The 20,968-nt window shown below is 42.8% G+C and overlaps 1 protein-coding gene and 1 pseudogene across 1 annotated transcript; one reads left to right on the plus strand and one right to left on the minus strand.

The window, feature by feature from the left end:
• Nucleotides 1–262: 262 nt before the first annotated feature.
• LOC134634159 (C-X-C chemokine receptor type 4-like) lies at nucleotides 263–4,982 on the minus strand (annotated as a pseudogene).
• Nucleotides 4,983–15,227: 10,245 nt separating this feature from the next.
• On the plus strand, nucleotides 15,228–19,991 carry LOC134634664 (uncharacterized). Its single transcript, XM_063483982.1, has 2 exons — nucleotides 15,228–19,708; nucleotides 19,892–19,991. Exon 1 carries the CDS (start codon nucleotides 15,517–15,519, stop codon nucleotides 19,504–19,506), a length of 3,990 nt encoding a protein of 1,329 aa, XP_063340052.1. The 5' UTR covers nucleotides 15,228–15,516; the 3' UTR covers nucleotides 19,507–19,708; nucleotides 19,892–19,991.
• The last annotated feature ends 977 nt before the right edge of the window (nucleotides 19,992–20,968 follow it).

Raw genomic sequence — 20,968 nt, forward strand, 5'->3', positions numbered from 1 at the left:
CAAAACACTTCATGATAATTTGTGTCAGAGCGACCGGGCGATAGTCATTCAGACATTTTACTGACTGTCTTTTGGGCACAGGAATGATGATAGTTGATTTGAGGCATGTTAGGGACTGCAGCCTGCTGCAGAGACAGATTGAAGATTTTGTAAAACTCTTCACATATAAAAACTCTTTCATTTGCATTTGTACAGATTGTAATTCGTTGAAATTACAGTTTAGTTTTATCATTCCTGAGAGTAGCGAGTCACAGACTGACAGTTAACCCGACAAAACACTCGAGGACTCCGACTCAGTTGACACAGATGAAATTGGCCCTTGCTTTTTTGTCACGATCTGACTTGATCTGCTGCTCGCTGTCAGTGCACTCTTAGCTGATTTCTTAAACTTAAAGAAAGCATAGAGCATCCACTTGTCCAGCGCTTGCTGCAGTTCACACCAGGGGGACAACAGATTCAGCATCACGAGGTTGTCCAAAAAGATGCTAACACAGTAGGGGAGCCAGCAACAAAAAAACAAAAAATGAGAATGATTGTGGTCTTTAACACCTTTTTTTCAGTCTCTGGCCCTTTGCGCCTTGTGTCAGCTTTGTCATGATAATGCAGTAGCAGATGAGGAGGACCAAGCCGGGCAGAACGAACCCCACCAGGATGTGCTGGAAGCGGAAAACAACTGCCCATATGACATTACTTTCCACTGGATACATGCGCTGGCACATAGTCCTGGAGTCTGCAGTGTCCTGGCTTTCTTCTTTGAGGAAGATATTTTAAGAGCTCATTTTCTGCACCCTACCAAACACCATGTCAGGTATGGCCAGAATGGTTGCCGGCAGCCACACACCCACGTAGATCACTCTATTTGCATGAAGCTTCCTCATGGCTTGAATGTTGGTGGCCCGTACAACTGCCAAGTATCTGTCCAGACTGATGAAGGCCAAAATCAGCATACTACTGTACAGGTTGATGGTGTAGATCATGTGCACAGACACGCAGAGAAAACCTTCAAAGTACCAGTTTTTAGGCTGCATCCACGGCCCAGAAGGGCAGAGTGAGGACAAACAGGAGGTCAGCGACAGACAGATGGAGCCGGTACTTGTCCATCATCGTTTTGACCTTTTTCTGGTAACCCATTACTAAAACAACTAATCCATTACCAACTATCCCAAGAATGGATATTATTCCGTACACCCTAGGTAGGAAGATTTTGTTGAAGTCACTGCTTGAGGTTGGGGGGCCACAGATCTCCGGCAAGTCCCCAAATTCAAACCCAGATCCTTCTGATATGTTGTCAGAAATGTTGCTGGCAAAATCATAGTCAAGGCTGAACTGGAAATGAGAAAAAAAGATTCAAAAGTTAGAAAACAGTAGAGATCTAAGAGGATAAATTACTTAGCAGTAGCAGATTACCTTAAAATGTATTATAACATCTCCTATAAACACATTATAATATTTTTAACTTTTATCTTAAGTTGGAACTGACAAAGAGCTTCCTCAGACTTGCTCAATTTATCTTGGAATTACTTTCTATGGAAGGAAACACTAAGTTTGAGACCAGTCAATTACTCAAATGCAAACACGTGGAAAACAAACTTTATTCACGCAAAAAAAAAAAAAATCATCTCCTACCTTGTTTTTTCACTTATTAGAACCTAATAAGGTACCCTGTGGACTATAAGAAGACCTGGAGTGGCATTGCTTGTAAACTATCGCCACTAAGTAGTTTTTGGCACCTAAATATTATCAAATAATGAGTCTTAATCTTCCCTTTTGGTGCTGAAAAATTAAGCAAAAGTAGAAAAACAAAGAATTGCAGTTCCTCTAATGCCAATGCGATGTTTCCTCCATCAAGTTTAGCATTCTTTATTAGATCTCACATTCTTGTTTAAATATTGTGACAAACCCAATGTGATGGAGGCAAAGATGCTAACACTGAGGCTTGAAAGCCATTAGACAAAAAAAAAAAAAAAAAGTCATGCATACAACAAGAAGAACCATCCCACACAGAGGTTCGAGGGGGAACAGCAGCTTTTCATTTGAGAAACAAATAAATTCTGTTGTAACAGCCAGCTTCTTCCAGCTCAGGGAACATTTTTTCATTTGCTGATTTTGAGAAAGCAATACTCTCGCCTTCAGCTAGTTCAGAATGCTGCAGACCGACTTTTGACAGGCACTCGTAAACATGACCATATTTCCCCAGTCTTGGCTCATTTACACTGGCTTCCGGTATGTTGTAGAATTGATTTTAAGATTTTATTGCTTGTTTTTAAATCTCTAAATGGATTAGCTCCGTCATACCCCTCTGATCTGATAACTAAAAATACTCCAAATAGAACTCTCAGGTCAGCTGATAAGTTGCTCCTAGTTGTCCCTAGAAGCAGGCTAAAAAACAGAGGAGACCGGGCCTTTGCGATTGCTGCACTCAAACTTTGGAACAGTCTGCCTCTTGAAATTAGGATCTCTCCAACCAGGGCTCGCAAAATTTCAAAATCCCTGGTAGCCCTTTGGGCAGGGACTCTTCAGTTTTTGGTAGCCCAAAATAAATTTAAGTAGCCCGAATAAAAAAGGGAGCAATTTTTTTTATGTTTTGTTTCCTGTTTTGTTTCCGTTACAATATTATACTTTAATGTATAATATTGTAACGGAAACAAAACATTAATCAAAAAATTGTTGAAACACAAATTACAATATTGTATAAAAATTACAATCATCAACTCAAATACTTGGTTGTAATTGAACAGAAATTTCTATGAACTTGTAAGAACTGTACAACAGGAATCAGTCTTTGTCAGATCCTGAATTTGAAATTTCCACTGGAGTCACGGGTACGAGGCAAGTGGAACCAAGATCTAGGACATTTGCTTTTTGAAGTTTGCAAAGACTGCTAAATTTTGCCAGTGGTAGTTCACTCTTTGCAACATAGTAGGCTGTCCTTAACAGATTTTTCAGGTTGATTTCTAGTATGTTATTTACAGACTGAGCAATAATGCATTTCTTGCATTTCTCATGGGTTCTAATGGGGGCCTTTCTTAAAATTACTGGTCCCAGTAACAAAGGCACTTGTCGACTCAGAAATCGAGGGAAACCAACAACACACCCGGCAGAACATTATGTTATTTACACGGGTGCACATAAGTGGTCCGCATGTGCGCATTCGCTGTCACAATAAAAGACGCGCACCAGATAAGAAGTTGCAACGCGCGTTTGCGTCCATATAAAAGGCAGTGTTTTTGTCCGCTAGAGTGGGATTTTCATGGCACATTCTGCACCAAATCTCTGTGCATTCATCATTTGTTTAAAGCCAGCTCACCTCCTGCAACCACTTTTCCTAGAATACGCGCTTCTTTTGCGGTTCGGACTCCATCTGACATTTCTTTGGAGGTGTAGGAACACCAAAGTAATTGCTTAAAGGAGCTTCTTCGACATGTTTAAGAGTTCTAAACAAATGTCTGTCCTCCTCCAGAAAATCTTATGGACGCAAACACGCGTTGCAACTTCTTATCTTGTGCGCGTATTTTATTTTGACAGCGAATGCGCACCTGCGGACCACTTATGTGCACCCCTGGTTATTTAGCTTGTCATATTCCAGCCACAGAAATTCTTTTGTCCATGAAACCATAAAGCTGCACTTTCTTTTTGCCTCATAGTCTGATTTGTCATAACTTTTCCGTTTTGTGGTAGGCTTTTCTTTGGCTGTCACTTCTTCACCCTGACCTGTCTTATTTGGCTCAGCAGAACTAAAATATATATCCTGCTGCTTTTACACACGCACTCACATAACGCTCAGCGATTCTCTGCGCGATCAACCTCTCACATGTTTAAGCTTCCTGCGGGAGAGTTCACTTGTCATGTTTGATAGTAAACTAACGATTGATTAGACGATGTCAGACGAATTGGTGCGCAAATTATCATCACTCACCAATCAGTACTGTCGCTCTCTATACACAGTTCGCGCGATTGCAAAGTGAAAGCAAAAAACAAGCGCAAATTCAAATGCGATTTCAATATGTCACATATAGGGCTGCTCGATTATGGCAAAAATGATAATCACGATTATTTTCACTGAAATTGAGATCTCGATTATTTGATGATATTTATTTAACAATAACAATGTATTGAATAATGGCTTTAAAGATAGTCAAAAATAGTATAAAATAGTGTGCAAATACTGATAACAGTGCAAATGTTTGCAATATAAAAAATAAAATGTAAACATCTATGTTTAGTGAACTTTGCCATGTCGCTCTGTTTACACACTATGTTTACTTGATCCACGTCTGACTCCGCGAACCCATAATGTTTCCACAACACTGAAGTGTTTTTTTTTACCTCTCTTTTCAACCAACGGCAGTCACTCTCCTCTCCAAATAACTTCTGCTTAGCTTTCCGAGCTTCCCTCTGTTAGCTCCTCTTAATTGTTATGCCGCGTGTTCGAAACGCAGAGAGGTGCGCTCGATTTGCCACACGGAGCAGCGCGAGAGTAAAGCACGAGGGAGGTGCTAATAATGGGCTCAGTCATTTTTAATGATCGTTGAAAGCCCAGATCGTAATTTAGATTAAAATTCGATTAATTGAGCAGCCCTAGTCACATATTGACAGTGGTTCACCGATGCCAATGACATATTTACCCAGCTACATTTCCGAAAGAATGCAAAAGCATTGACATATATTTTTCCTTCCTATGATAGCCCGACGGGCAGGGCAGGGATAGATTCTGGTAGCCCGACTGGAAAAATCGCTAGCCCCGGGACGTCGGGCTAGCGATTTTGCCAGCCCTGTCAACACTTGACATTTTTAAAACCAGTTTGAAAACACATTTTTAATCTTTAGCTTTTAATTGTAACTGAGTTTTGTTCTGTTCTTTGTCTGTGTTTGATCTGCTTGTTTACTATGTACAGCACTTTGGTCAACCTGTGTTGTTTTTAAATGTGCTTATAAATAAATTGATTGAACAGAAAAACACTCACCTCTAAGCTTTCATCCATGGTGATAACAATCCAACTTTGGGACTGGAGAGTAAATGTCGGCATGAGAAGCACGATAATAAGTTGTTCGTTTCAGCGCCTGCCAATAAGTAGTCATCGGTACTATTTACTACTCCCCCCAAAGGGAGGAAGGAGCAGCAGCAGGATGCACGCAAACTTTCCAAAAAAGGTTAGTTATAAATCAGACTTGTGTACTTGTGGTAAAGGGCGTCATCTGTGAAAGGCTGTTTTTGAAAAAGGTTTGGTTTGCTACATTTAAAGAAAAAAATGTTTTTCTTTTTAAATCCACGTTATGGGGTGTCTGGTTCGGCTGCTACTTCGCCCTTCTTTCACTGAATTAATGGTCAGCTTTTGGCAGCCGATGTTCCTTAGTCTAGTTCGCCATTTTGTATTTCAGGCTGACTTTCCATCCTTAATAGCTAGTGACTGAACCTTGCTCCTATAAGCACGGATACTCTGTTATCAGGGCCACAGCTGCATTATCAAATTCTGCACTGGAAGGACACATTTTGTATTCGACCATTTCTGATACCAAACTCTGCAATATGTCAGATTTGAGTTTGGTACTTGGATGCAGAACAGTACCATTGTTAAGGAAGGCTTGGTCTCCTTGTTCTAACAGCACCTCATAATTAAACTCAGGTATTTGGAATTTTAGGGGCTGCAATGGAGACCAGGGGTTCCATTACCTTGTTTGCATTTTTATTAATTAATTGATTGATTGTGAATTAAAAATAATATAATAAAGACAACTAGGGATGGGTATTGATAAGATTTTCACGATTCCGATTCCATTTTCGATTCTGTTTAACGATTCGATTCTTTATCGATTCCCTTATCGATTCTTTTTAAAAAAGGAGAACACTAAGGTCGATTAGCTTATAACTTTGTTTTATATCTTCTCTTTGAACAAGACAGAAATTTAGGAGTAACATGGACTTACAAACCCAACAGTGAGATCTTAAGAGATCCACACCCTATGGCTCTTCAATGGGGTGTCACAGGGTCCCCATGAAAAAAAATTGTAAATGTAAAACAATAAAAAAAATATTCTTCTGTAGCAATAACAAAGTATAACATAAATTATTCTGTAGCAATTACACAAGAATATCCAGTAATGTCCCTGCCTACAATTAAACACATTCACTTACCGAAAATCGGGGGCATCTGGTGTGGCAAATGCCTTTTACCACAAACTTAGTCACTGCTCGGTGACATTCGTCTATCCTGGCCTGAAAGGAGACGCTACCGGCAGACTGCAGCGAGAAATGCCAGCATCTGAGCCAGCCAGACTCTGTCTCTTTCATCATGGTCACCTAAATGCAGCGCACAGTAATGGCAGGTTTTGTAATAAGGCAGATCGCGCTAACATAATATGCACTGTTAGTTGACTATTTACCTGCCGCATTAACGGGAGAGGACGTGCAAACGTTACCGCTGCTGCTGGGTTGAGATTCACGAGTCTGGAGCGGAATTAAAAACACGACATTCATTTAAGGTCATCGCGTGTTTTGTGAGCAAATGCTTTTGCATATTCGTAGTGTCTCCTCCCTTAAATGAAATATCTACTTTGCAAGTATTGCAAGTTCCCTGTTATCATCCGTTCTCGTAAAGTATCACCAAACTTTTGAGCGTTTGAGCCGCTTAGGCGCCGTGTTTCCTGCCAGGTAAATGACACTCCGCAACGTGGTGACGTCATTCGGGGGCGACTGGAATCGATAAGGGAATCGTTTGCAAAAATGGCAAACAATTCCAAGGAATTGAAACAGTGGGAACCGGTTCTCAACAAGAACCGGGTTTCGATACCCATCCCTAAAGACAACACACTAGTTCTTATGAATTCTTTATTACACTGTAATAAAGAATCTACACTTTTTGTGGTAGATTTAGTTCAATATATTGTGTATAAAATAGCTTCAATAAAAAGCTATGAAATAATTAAATTGGGTAAAATTTACCCCATATTTATATATACATTCAACAGCTACTTACTCATTGAAATTAGGTAAAATTATCTCTTGTTTGCTAGTTGGTAATACCTGATAATTACTAATAAAATTTAATTATTATCAGTTGATAAATATTACCTATTCATATAAGGTAAAATGTACCCCCCCAAAAAAGATATTCAAATGGTTCATCATCTCAATGTTTTTATTCCATAAAAGCACAGAATAAAGTGCAACACAACAGCTAATGCAGACAACACTTTCAAAGGCCACTTAGTCCATTTTAAAAGCCAAAAGCCAAATACAGAAACTCTACAATATATCAGTCCCATCAGTAGTACACATGCCTTTGTTCGGCTTCCACATCCCTCCATCACTTGGTTTCCCTCAATCACAATGAACACATCTGATGGATCCTCCTCAGCCATGATGTTGTGGATCACGATCACCTTCATCATATTGTCTGTGTAATCCTCACATTCCTACGTGTTAAAAAGAAAGAAACAAAAAGCATACACACGTTTTATTATGTGTGCCTATGCCAAGAGGCACACATATTACTATTCGTCGGATTTATTATTCTTATTATTATTATTCTCCATCTTCCGCCTAAATTTCGGCGCGTATCACGCCCCGCAGTTTTGAGACAAGCTTCTGGTGATGGAGAAACAGGTTTGCCCTTTAGGTGACATGAATGAGTTGAAGGGAAGTTATGAACTGTTTCTCAGAGACAAATAAACACCAAGCTCCTGTTTTTGTGTAGCTGACAGCTGGTAACTGTGCAGGGGCGGATCTAGCAAAGCTTTTGCCAGGGGGCCAGGTAGGGCATTAACAGGGAAAGGGGGACACAAAGATATACTTTTCTTTCTTACTCTCATATAAAATATTTAGCTTTTTATTAAATACTTATCTGCATCTTACAACCAAAGTTTGTATAATAATACACAAGATTGGCTGTAGACCATTGTTAATCATTCAGAACACTGTGTAAAAATAACAAAAAGCAAAAAGTGAATGCAAAAGTGCATAAATATTTATTTTACGTGTTTGATGTGTGTGGCGGGGCGTGGTCTGCAGTGCCGCTGCAGGGGAGGTGGACCCATCTGCAATCACGCCTCTCGGGCGTAGTCTGTGCACTCTCGGCTGTTTTTTGGGTGTGTGTCAGGCTGTGAGTTGAAAAGCTACAGCCGGCTGTGTGGGTACACCAACCATGTGTGAAAAGTGGTCCATAACGTAATGCTTCAAAGCGTGTTCATGCAAACATTGTCGGGTCTGCCGTGGTACAATGGCACTTCTGCTCATGAACCTGTGTGCACAGCGTCTGCAAATCGGGGCTGTACAAAGTCACTTCATCTTTACCCAAAACTGTAAACTGTCATCTGTGAGGCGCGAGCGGTGTTTGTTTTTACCATAGTTCATGGTGGAGAATGGCTGCTCTGCTGAGTTTTGCTCTCTGTAGCCGTATGAATGGCAAACTACACTGATTCGCAGCGGCATAGGCACACTTAAAATTTCTTCTGAAATTTTCGCTTTCTAGTTTTATTTAAGATGCTTTTTCAATATATTTCAGTTGATCTAAAGAGGGGAGTGGACAGAAGATGAATGGAGAAGGGGAGAACAGGGGATAGGAGAGGACAGGAGAGAAGAACATTAGGATCCCTTGAGTTAATAAGTAATCTGTTATCAATATGACATACCTGGCAGTCATGAAAAAGATCTTCTTGTCTTTCCCCGAGGTAGCTAATGAGGCAGCAGATAACAACATCCCTTTTCTTCTCAATGCTCTGTGTCTGTAGGGAGATACAATTTAGTGAAAAGACTAAGTCGAGTGATTTACTTACATTAAGACTGAATTCAAAACAAAAACGTGGCTGATGTCTATCTCCAGCTTTCAACAGGTGAGAGGCTGGGTACACCCTGGACAGTCAATCACAAGGCAACATAGAGACAGACAGGATAAACAACCATGCACGCACACACTCAAACCTAAGGACAATTTGGAGAGACCAATGAACCTAACAGCCATGTTTTCTGACTGCGGGAAGAAGCTGGAGTACCCGGGGGGAACCCACACATGCACAGGGAGAACATGCAAACTCCATGAATAAAGACCCTGGGCCAGGATTTGAACCCAGGACCTTCTTGCTACCCACTGCAGCCCTCCATAATTACATATTTGTGAAAAAAGTCAAATAACATATGTCATTCAAAGTGTCCAGCAGAGGTCTCATCTTGGAACCAGCAGCTCCTCTTTTGGCATGCATAAGCTGCAAAAGACCTGGTGTGTACTCATCAAGTTTCAGCATGAATGTCTCCACCAAGGAAACTGTGGTGATGCGTCTGAACTCTTCGATGATCTAAGAAGTAAGGGGACAAAAACAATGAAATTTTAAATGACAGACCAGGTCTCATAGTTATAACATGAATGTTTTTTTATTTATTTGTTTTTCTGCTGAAAAATCTCCCTATAGCTGGAGTTCATGATGCTGCTGTGTCCCAGTGTTTCCACGCAGTGCGATCAGCTGAGCGGATAATGAAGCAGATACGTGAGCAAAGCTGTATCTGCATGACAGAACAAGCGACTACTGCCGTGCACATTTTTAAATACAAGCAAGCTTCAGAGCTTTTTCAGAAAGTTCTGGTGCTGCTAAAAAAAAGCCGCCAGTTACAGCTGGGAGAAAGCTTTCAGTGAGCTCTCCGGGATGATGAGGAGCTATAGATCAATGGGGAGACGCAGACAGATGCAACAGCTGACTGTTGGGAATGATCTGCCCAATGTTCATAGAATCTCAAAGACATACAGGATTTAAGTTTGTTTACCTGTTTTATGTGCTGACCCAGAAGCAGAGCCACCACAACTTAAGGATTGCCCCTCTCATTTCTCAAAAAAAAAATCGTCTGACGTCCATTTTCTTTTCCATCAAGGCAGGAAAGTAGTTTGCAAAGACCGCGATTGTAATTATTGGCGGTGTCCAAATTCATGGGCTGCATCCTCCTGGGGACGCATTTGTAGACCGATTACGCCACAGCGACACGCCGAAGGCTGTCCAAATTCGTGGCCTCCTCCGAATGTAGCCGACAAATGCGTCCTCCTTTTCCTCGAATTTGAAGGATGGGTCGGGTGTGTCCTTCGTGGCCCACCATATCCCAGAATTCATAGCGCGGCCCAGCCAAACTCCAGTTTCCGGCAGTTTTAAAATTACTGTTATTAATCCTTCTGGGTCACAAAATAAACCTTTAACATATTTTCAGGCGAGAATGTGGGTGTGCAAACTGCAACTATCTGCTCCGTTTATCGAGACATTGCATATTTGCAAAAGTGCTTCGACGTTTTCGGAAATGTCTGTTACCCACCAGCTCGATAGCTAGCCGAGAGCTCGAGGGTTACTAGAGCCGCCTAGAACGGCACAATCCCGGCACAATCCCGGCACATCATTTTCAGATCACCGCGGTCTTTCGCTACTCTGGTTAAACATAGGTTTACATCTGGCCTACCCGACCTTCTGAGGACCGGCCCATGTAGCCCGCGAAAGCCGGTGCACCGGGTCCTCAGGAGAATTCAGCCCATGAATTTGGACACAACCTCAGCGTTCCGATTACCAGTCCGGGACTGGTCATGCATGCTGACTGATAAAAAGCGCACGACGAACACATTTTACTGCAACTTACCGGCAGTTGTCTAGACGCTTAACAGACAGATTCAAAGTTTTATTTCAAATAATGGTGCATTACACAGACGCAAGCAATACAAGTGAAGTGTAATAGCTCATTACTTCAAAAATTACCATTTGCATGCGCTATTATATATTGTTCACCCTGTTTAAATAGCTTACCTTCACTTCTGTGGTTCGATCGGTTCAATGGCAGCCGGAGAAAGGACCCAGAATTTGCTTGCTGCCCCGCTCAGTCAAAAAGCGCGGTCTGGCGCATGCGCAATTAGGAACATAAGACTCATTATTTGGGGGTATATTTTACTGCATTTTTTTAATGTAATGTTGTTACTGTTAGGAAAAGGGTATAATTAACCCATTACTTTATAATTCCTTGGCTGAGTGCAATAATGCAGTAAATTTTATATGATTTGCATAGATTATATATACCTCTCTCCAAAATAGCTTTTATCAGTGTAGGTTAATTTGATGTAGGATTAAATTGACAGCTTGTAAAGGTGAAGCGACAAGTGGACTGGCCATCCTACCTGTGTCAGAAAAGAGCCGAAGTTAGAGCTGCTTACATTTAATCATTTGTCGGTAACCTAAACATACAGTGAAAATGGTTGTCAAGACCCCCATACTCACAGCCTTTGTCTTAATAATAATGATAATGAGTGAAAACTACGAATTTGTAAAATAAGAGTTCAACACTTGTCTGTACAAAACAGAATGCAGGCAAACAAACTACTGCGATCATTCTGTCTCTACACAGCCGTATGTGCTTTGACCGGAGATTCTCGTGCATCACCGATCTCCTCAGAATCTGTTTTACTGTCAACTTCCTGCAACAGCGCCTCAGGTATGCCTTGCTTTGTAGAGATGTGTCGGTCGTGAACGAAATGGCTCTAGAGCCGGATCTTTGACATGAACAACGTGAGCCGGCTCCTTATCGCGAGCCGTGGGTTTTTTTTTCTTTCTCTCACCCTCTCTCTCGCACTTTTTTCCCGCTTCACTCCACACGCGAGCCTTGTGCTTTGCGCTGGCAGAGGGGGGAGGGGCGGTAGGTACACTCGCAGTAGCACAGGAACAGAGCGGGAGGGAGAGAGAGAGAAAGAGAGCCAGGGACAACAATGTCACATTAGAAAGGTATAGTAATCATCCACAACTATTTTCAGTTGCGGATGATAAAGGATTCAGAAAGTTTATTCATGCAGGCCTATATGATAGAGAATATGCATCTTCTTTTTGTTTTCATATTTTAATTAATATTTAATTGTGTTGTGGTTTGCGGTGTTTTGTGTTGTTTCACTTTAAATTTGTTTAAAAGGAAAAAGCTGAAAATTTAAATAGTTAAAAGTTGAACTGTGAATAGTTGGTTTTTGTATTATATGATTTATTTATTACATTTTATGTGGAGTGAATAAATAAAAGTATATTTACGGTGGCCCCTAGAGACAAAGCTCGTACAAACTCCAAAACACGTAAAAACTCCATAGCACGTACAAACTCTGAAGCACGTACAAAAGACAACAGAAGTGCTCCAGGATGCTAGGGGCAGTGTTGAGCTTTTGTTACCTAGTGGCTACACAAGCCAGCAAGTACCAACGACCGGATTTGCTGTGTGGTAGTAAAAGGTAAATGAACATTTTTTTAATTATTTGAATATATATGAGTGCTTGTGTATAAATACACAAACAATACACATATGCTTTCAATTGTGTAATTTAAGTGATCTAGGTAGCTCTGTTTTGGAAGTTCAGTTAACGCTAGAAATGTGTTTTGGAGTTTGTACGTGCTTTTTGGAGTTTGTACGTGCTTCGTCTCTAGGGGCCACCGTATATTTTTATATATAAGCATATATAAATAAAACCACGTTTTTTTTAACATTAGTAATTCCTTTTGTGCAAAATTTTATATTGTTTTTAACAATAAATTAATTAAAGCAACAAAACAAACTGAAGAGCCGGTTAGGAGCAAAAAGAGCCGGCTCTTTTTAGTGAGCCGAGCCGAAAGAGCCGGTTCCCTAAAAAGAGCCTACGTCTGCACTACATGTAACACAACGCAACACAAACAACACAACCAACACAACACAGTATAACTTAGTAATAAAAAAGAAGAATAAGTGTATTTGTATTGCACACTGTTATTATTGCACATTAATTATTATTGCATCTTGTTATAAATATAAATATTATTATTATTACTGTTTTTACGGTTGTTAACCCCCCCAAAAAAGTCCAGGTAGGTAGCCAGTCAGGTCAACTATTTGCATTGATCAGGGCTATTGCCCTGTTGTAAAAGCTGTCCTTGAGTCTATTTGTTCGGGACCTCAGCAACCTGAACCTCCTGCCAGACGGCAGCAGCTTAAACACCCCGTGTCCTGGGTGTGTACCGTCCCGTAGGATGCTGCGTGCCCTCTTGAGACAGCGAGTGCTGTACAGGTCCTTCAGGGAGGGAAGAGGATGTCCAATGATTTTTTGGGCCATATTGATGACCCTCTGAAGTGCCTTTCTGTGTGCTGTGGTGCAGCTGGAGAACCAAACACCGATGCAATATGTCAGCACACTTTCAATGGAGCAGCGGTAGAAGACTGTTCTGACTATTGTCAAAATTGTACATGTTTTGTTTGGTTAGTGCACTGGCCCTTTAAGAGAAAGGCATGGTCTGTGTGCGGACAGGGGAAGTGTAAAAGACTCAGACAATCGACTGATTAATGTGATCTATGCTGTGAAAGGCTGATAAAAAGGCATTCCCTGTGAGTATGCATTATTGTTTGGCACTTTCTGTTGATTAATAGTAGTTACTTAGATGCTGTATTATCTGTGCTAATTTATGGTTGTAGACAGTTGTTTGGTGTTAGCATTAGCACTTGGTCACGCAGCTCCTCAAGTAATTATTTTAATTTGACGCTCATATTCACTGTATTTTGTTGTTACAGTTTCACACCTGCCATATAAAGCGAAGTCTAAACCCACTCTGGCGTCAGTGACTTTTGTGTGGAGGTGTTTAACTCCTGGATAGTAGAAAGTGGTTCTACGAGGCCAGTACAGTGAAAAGGGACACACTACAACGACGATGAAGACTGCATTGTTACACGCTGTATCCAGACCAGCACGACAGACGCAGTGACACCAAGTCAGCATAAATGCACATTCAATCAGCTTAAAGATGGAGAAAGAAGGATATGAAGTAAGATCCACGACGTCAAAGAAATCTAGCCGCTCTTCCACTGCTAGCGTAATGTTAGCCGCCGCTACTGCCCGTGCTAAAGCTGAAGCTGCCCAAAAAAGAGCTGAGTTTGCAAAGAAGGAAGTTGAATTTAAAATAGAAAGAGCCAAATTAGATGCAAAGCTTGATGTTCTAGCAAAAGAAAGTGAAGCTGAGGCCGCAGCCGCTGAAGCAGCTGTCTTGGAGTCTGCTGTTGCAAATTTTGACATGAGTAATGAGCACCTGAGCTTACCAAAGGAGACACAGAGTTCTCATGAGCGAACTACAGACTATGTCAATATGCATCAGGCACGCAGTGATTCAGTCAAATCAAAGGACGTCAAAATAGAAAAAGGCGAGTATGCAAATCGACCTAAGCCACCGGACATGTCACCGGATGAACTGCCCTCAGCACCAAAGGACCATGGCTCCCTCAGACCCCCTGATCAAAGACATTACTCACCTGAAAGGCAAGGACAACAGTTACACTCTGGTAACTATCAGCAGCACCTCAGCCATGTCTCACCAGGGTTTACACCGCCCTCTGCTGGACGTTTTCAGTACTACCCTCCAGATCCAAATTCCTCTAGGGACTCTAATGAGCTTGCCAAATATTTAATGAGAAGTCAGTTGTTAACCTCTGAACTCACCAAGTTTGATGACAAGCCTGAGAACTATTTATCTTGGAAGACATCTTTCATAAACGCCATTGACACTCTAGAGCTTAGGGCGTCTGAACAAATCGACCTCCTCGTGAAATCGCTTGGCCCAGAATCTACCAAGCATGCACATCGCATTAAAGCTGTAAACATAACAAACCCAGCTGTGGCATTAGAGCTAATCTGGGAGAGGCTAGAAGAAATCTATGGGTCGCCAGAAGCCATTGAAAGTGCTCTTTTCACCAAACTTGATCAATTTCCTAAAATAGGGCCCAGAGACAATCAAAAACTAAGAGAGCTTAGTGATCTGTTGCAGGAGATAAATGCAGCAAAACAAGAAGAGTACTTGCATGGACTCTCCTATCTCGATACAGCGCGAGGTGTCGCTCCCATTGTGGATAAGCTGCCGCATGGGATACAAGACAAGTGGATGATGGAAGGCTCACACTACAAGCAGCGGCACAAGGTGACCTTCCCTCCATTCACGTTCTTCTTACAGTTCATACAGACACAAGCAAAGGCACGCAACGATCCAAGCTTCAATCTGCTGTCAACCTGCAACTCTGGAGTTAAAAGGGACAAGCTTGGAGATGGTTACAGCAACAACCGCAGGTCAGTTTCAGTGCATAAAACCAACATTACGGCCATATCTGAGGAAGGACCGGACAAATGTTGTCCTGTGCACAACAAACCTCACGCTTTACAACAGTGCAGAAGTTTCAGAGAAAAGCCAATTCAGGAAAGAAAGGCAATATTAAAGCAACACAACGTCTGTTTCAAGTGCTGCGCTTCTAACAAACATGTAGCTCGCAACTGTCAAGCAGAAATCAAATGCTCTGAATGTAACAGTGATAAGCACCCAACAGCTCTGCATTCAGATGTTCCTCGCTTTCCCAAAGCTCTTCAGCCCCCAGCAAGTCACGGCGGGGAGAAACAAGAACTACAAGAGACTGCAGTTGTTTCAAGTTGCACTGAGGTATGTGGGGAAGGATTTTCTGGGAAATCTTGCTCAAAAATATGCCTGGTTAATGTTTACCCTGCCAACGATCCTAGTAATCGCCAGAGAATGTATGTCATGCTAGATGACCAGAGTAACGTTTCACTAGCACGCTCTGAGTTTTTTGACATGTTCGAGGTTAATGGTAAGGCAGAGCCATACACCCTCCAGACATGCAGTGGCATAGGTCTCACTTCTGGCAGAAGAGCCTCTGGGTATATGATAGAGACAATCGATAGCTCCCTCGCTATTCAGCTGCCCATGTTAATCGAGTGCAACATGATTCCCAACAAAAGAGAGGAAATTCCCACTCCCTCCGCGGCTTATCCACACAGTCACCTCAAAGGCATAGCACACAAAATACCACCCTTGGACAGTGGTGCAGACATTTTGCTGTTGCTTGGAAGAGACATTTTGAGAGTTCATAAAGTGCGCAGTCAGATCAATGGTCCGCACAATGCACCATACGCACAGAGACTGGACTTAGGCTGGGTGATAATAGGAGATGTATGCTTAGGCAATACTCATAAGCCTTCCCAAGTCTCTACGTTTAAGACTCATGTTCTATCGGATGGAAGGCCAACTCATTTTTCCCCGTGTGAAAGCCACTTTACTGTCAAGCCAGACACCAGTCTCTTAAATCGACACTTAGTACTTGGTGGTTCAAACATAAAGGACAGAACACAAAACAGAACTATAGGAAACAATGTTTTCTGCCAGACCAAGGACGACAATAAGCTTGCACCCTCCATGGAAGATCTGCAGTTCCTGAATATCATGGACAATGAGTGTTTCCAGGATGAGTCACAAAGCTGGGTGGCTCCACTGCCGTTCCGCCAGCCCAGAGCATTGCTGCCTAACAATCGCCGCTACGCACTCAGTCGCCTCAAGTCACTTGAACGAACTCTAGACAAAAACCCAGAAATGAAAGCTCACCTGATAGACTTTATGCAGAAAATGTTGGACAATGGGCACGCGGAGCTCGCACCCCCATTACAAGAGAGCAAAGAGTGTTGGTATCTGCCCTATTTCGGAGTGTACCATCCTCAAAAGCCGTCACAAATTCGAGTGGTATTTGACTCCAGCGCACAGTTTGAAGGTATGTCGCTCAACACAGTGCTGTTATCAGGACCTAATTTGAACAACAGTCTATTAGGTGTGCTAGTAAGGTTCAGAAAACATCCAGTCGCAGTAACCGCAGATATCCAGCAGATGTTCTATTGCTTCCTGGTGCGCGAGGACTGCAGAGATGTACTGAGGTTTGTCTGGCACAAAGACAATGATCCACAGAAAGAGCTCGTGGATTACAGGATGTGCGTGCATGTATTTGGAAACAGCCCCTCGCCCGCTGTAGCCACATATGGTTTGAGGAGGGCTGCGCAAAAGGGAGAAGCCAAATACGGGTCAGATGTTCGCCATTTCATTGAGCGTGATTTTTATGTTGATGATGCTTTAAAGTCTGTCCCCACCGAACATGATGCTATCAACCTCCTGAAACGGACACAAGACATGCTAGCAGACTCAAACCTTCGCCTCTTAAAAATAGCATCAAATAAGGTTGAAGTGATGGACGCATTCTCACCTCAAGACCGAGCCAAGGATCTCCAAAATCTGGACCTGTTCAAGGATGAACTCCCAGATCAGCGCAGTCTTGGAGTAAAGTGGAATATAATGGAGGACTATTTCACTTTTCACATTCCTCACGCTGAAAAGCCATATACACGAAGAGGAGTCCTTTCAACTGTGAACAGTGTGTTTGACCCGCTCGGGTTTTTGGCCCCAGTCACCGTTCGAGGACGTCTGCTTCTAAGAGAGTTGTCGCTACAGACAACAGAGTGGGACTCACCTCTCCCAGAGGATCTGAAAGGCAGATGGATAGAATGGCAACAGTCCCTCCAATGCCTCAGCAAAGTCAACGTTCCACGCACTTACACTAAAATGTCACTGTCACAGGCTAAATGTGTAGAACTTTGTGTCTTTTCAGATGCGTCCATGAAGGCAATATGTGCAGTTTCATACCTCAAGGTCACCACTGGGGATGGCAAGACAGAGGTTGGGTTTGCCCTAGGTAAGGCACGACTCGCTCCACAGCCAGAGCTCACTGTACCTAGGCTCGAACTCTGCGCCGCAGTAATGGCGGTTGAAATGGCAGAGGTCATATGTGAAGAGATTGATCACCCTATAGACAAAACCAGTTTCTATACAGACAGCAAGGTGGTTCTTGGTTATATTCACAACCAATCCAGACGTTTTTATGTCTATGTAAACAATCGTGTGTGTCGTATTAGAGAGTCAACTACTCCAGAGCAATGGCATTTCGTTACGACCGACCAGAATCCTGCTGACCACGGCTCACGATCAGTTCCAGCTGCTGAGTTAGAACACACGACATGGTTCACAGGTCCAGCGTTTCTCCAGTGCCCTTCATACATCCGTCTAGAGCAGACTGATTACAAATTGCTGGACCCAGACAACGACACAGAGGTGCGCCCAGAGGTAAAGACACTTTGCACTAACATAACAAAGGAAGTTTTGGGCTCAGGACGTTGGGAGCGTTTCTCCACATGGCGCTCACTTCGGAAAACCATGTCAAACTTGATTCACATCGCACAATGCTTTTCACAATCAAACGTTGAGCCAAACTGTAAAGGATGGCACATTTGTAAAACGGCCATCACCCCAGAACTGTTAGATCAAGCAGAGACAATGATCATTAAAAATGTGCAGTTTGAGACATATGCAGACGAGATAAAGAGGATCTCTGAAAAACAGAACCTCCCTAAAAACAGCCCGCTGGTAAAACTAAACCCTGTGTTTGGAAGTGACAATCTGCTGAGAATTGGTGGTCGCATTAATCGCGCGGGGCTGGGAGTAAAAGACACCAACCCAGTAATCTTGCCAGGCAGTCACTACATCACTACCCTCCTTGTGCGCCACCACCATGAGAAAGTAAGCCATCAAGGCAGGCATTTTACAGAGGGCGCTGTCCGAGAAAGTGGCTTGTGGATTGTAGGAGGGAAAGGATGCATTAGCAGAGTCATAAGTAAATGTGTGACATGCAAGAAGCTGAGAGGGAAGTTTGAGGAGCAATTAATGAGTGATTTGCCCGTAGATCGCCTCCAAGTTGAGCCCCCCTTTTCTTACGTGGGCATGGACATGTTTGGCCCATGGGAAGTAACTACAAGGCGAACAAGAGGGGGACAAGCAAACAGAAAGCGGTGGGCAATATTATTCACGTGCCTGTGTACAAGGGCTGTCCACATTGAAGTAGTGGAGGAGATGAGCTCTTCAAGTTTCATTAACGCACTGAGGCGTTTCTTCGCCCTCCGAGGACCCGCAAAACAACTGCGCTCGGACTGCGGCACTAATTTCATTGGTGCTCACAAAGAGATGGCCACAAATGCACCAGAGGACAAAGTGCAACACTTTCTGCAGGATCAGAAGTGTTCCTGGGTTTTTAATCCTCCCCATTCTTCCCACATGGGGGGAGTATGGGAACGGATGATTGGTTTAGCACGGCGAATACTTGATAACATGCTGCTGCAAACTGGTCATGTTCAACTCACTCATGAGATTTTGACCACATTTCTTGCAGAAGTCACAGCTATATTAAATGCACGACCGTTGTTGCCAGTATCATCAGACCCAGAACATCCTCACATTCTCTCACCGGCGATGCTGCTGACACAAAAGACTGGAGTTGTACCCACCATCTGTGATGATGTAGGACCCAAAGAAATGCTCAGAAGCCATTGGAAGCGGGTTCAGTTCCTTGCAGACACTTTCTGGAGCAGATGGCGCAAGGAGTATCTGCACAGCCTCCAAATTCGTCAAAAGTGGCACCACAAGAACATTGACATTAAACAGGGAGATGTCGTTCTCCTCAAGGACAAACAAACAAGAAGAAATGAGTGGCCAATGGGCGTAATCGTAAAGACAGTTGCGAGTGAAGATGGAATCATCAGAAAGGCCGAAGTTAGAGTTGCTTCCAAGGGAAATGTTAAGACTTATTATAGACCCATTTCTGAAATGGTTTTTCTGTTATCTAGTGATGTTTAGATATCTGTTGTGGTATCCCTAAGATACCAGGCGGGGAGTGTTCTGACTATTGTCAAAATTGTACATGTTTTGTTTGGTTAGTGCACTGGCCCTTTAAGAGAAAGGCATGGTCTGTGTGCGGACAGGGGAAGTGTAAAAGACTCAGACAATCGACTGATTAATGTGATCTATGCTGTGAAAGGCTGATAAAAAGGCATTCCCTGTGAGTATGCATTATTGTTTGGCACTTTCTGTTGATTAATAGTAGTTACTTAGATGCTGTATTATCTGTGCTAATTTATGGTTGTAGACAGTTGTTTGGTGTTAGCATTAGCACTTGGTCACGCAGCTCCTCAAGTAATTATTTTAATTTGACGCTCATATTCACTGTATTTTGTTGTTACAGTTTCACACCTGCCATATAAAGCGAAGTCTAAACCCACTCTGGCGTCAGTGACTTTTGTGTGGAGGTGTTTAACTCCTGGATAGTAGAAAGTGGTTCTACGAGGCCAGTACAAAGACGGTCAGCAGCTCCTTCTTCAGGTCCATTTTTCTGAGGATTCTCAGAAAGTGGAGACGCTGTTGGGCCTTCTTTAAAACCGCAGAGATGTTAGAGCTCCATTGGAGGTCTGTGTCTATGTGCACACCCAGAAACTTGAAACTGGAGACCCTTTCCACACACTCCCCGTTGATGCTGACAGACTGCAGCTCGGACTTCCTCCTTCTGAAATCAACTACCAGTTCTTTTGTCTTGGTGGTATTGAGGTCCAGGTTGTTATCTACACACCAATCTGACAGCCTCTGAACTTCAGCTCTGTACGCCGTCTCATCTCCCCCAGAGATGAGCCCCACCACGGTGGTATCATCTGCAAACTTGATGACTGCGTTGTCTGGGTGGGTACTAACACAGTCATGTGTGTACAGAGTGTACAGTAGGGGACTCAGTACACAGCCTTGTGGAGAGCCGATGTTAAGGCTGAGGGCTGAGGAAAGATGAGGCCCCACTCTAACTCTCTGTACACGGTCCGAGAGGAAGTCTCTGATCCAGCGGCAGGTGGTAGAAGCAAGTCCAATTTCCAGCAGTTTAACTATTAGGCTGTGTCCCAATTCAGGGTATGCACGCTTGAAGTATGCATTTCAAGTGCGAATACGTCACCGCCACGCGACGACGGCTGTCCCAATTCAAAGTGTACTTCAAATGCATACTCCAAATGTGCCGTCGATTTCCCCAAATATCAAGCGTGGTCCGGTGCACGCTTCGTGGTCCCATATATCCCACAATTCATAGTGCAGCGGTGGGTGTGGATAATTTTGCCGCAAAATACGGCAGAAGGGAGCGGCCGAAGAGTGAACTGGCAAAAGTAAGTACTGAATATTATGTCACTTATTTATGTGCGAATGTTTAATAATGAAGAACATGAAAACATTACTGTTGGCCACATGTCGGCAAAGTTATGTGACATTAGTGATGTTTGCACTTTCA

Source organism: Pelmatolapia mariae, linkage group LG9 (genome assembly GCF_036321145.2).
Source record: "Pelmatolapia mariae isolate MD_Pm_ZW linkage group LG9, Pm_UMD_F_2, whole genome shotgun sequence".
Classification (NCBI taxonomy): Eukaryota; Metazoa; Chordata; class Actinopteri; order Cichliformes; family Cichlidae; genus Pelmatolapia; species Pelmatolapia mariae.

What these genes read in the sequence shown, in the direction of transcription:
- LOC134634664 (XM_063483982.1), top strand. Translation starts at nt 15,517, where the DNA reads ATGTATGTCATGCTAGATGACCAGAGTAACGTTTCACTAGCACGCTCT.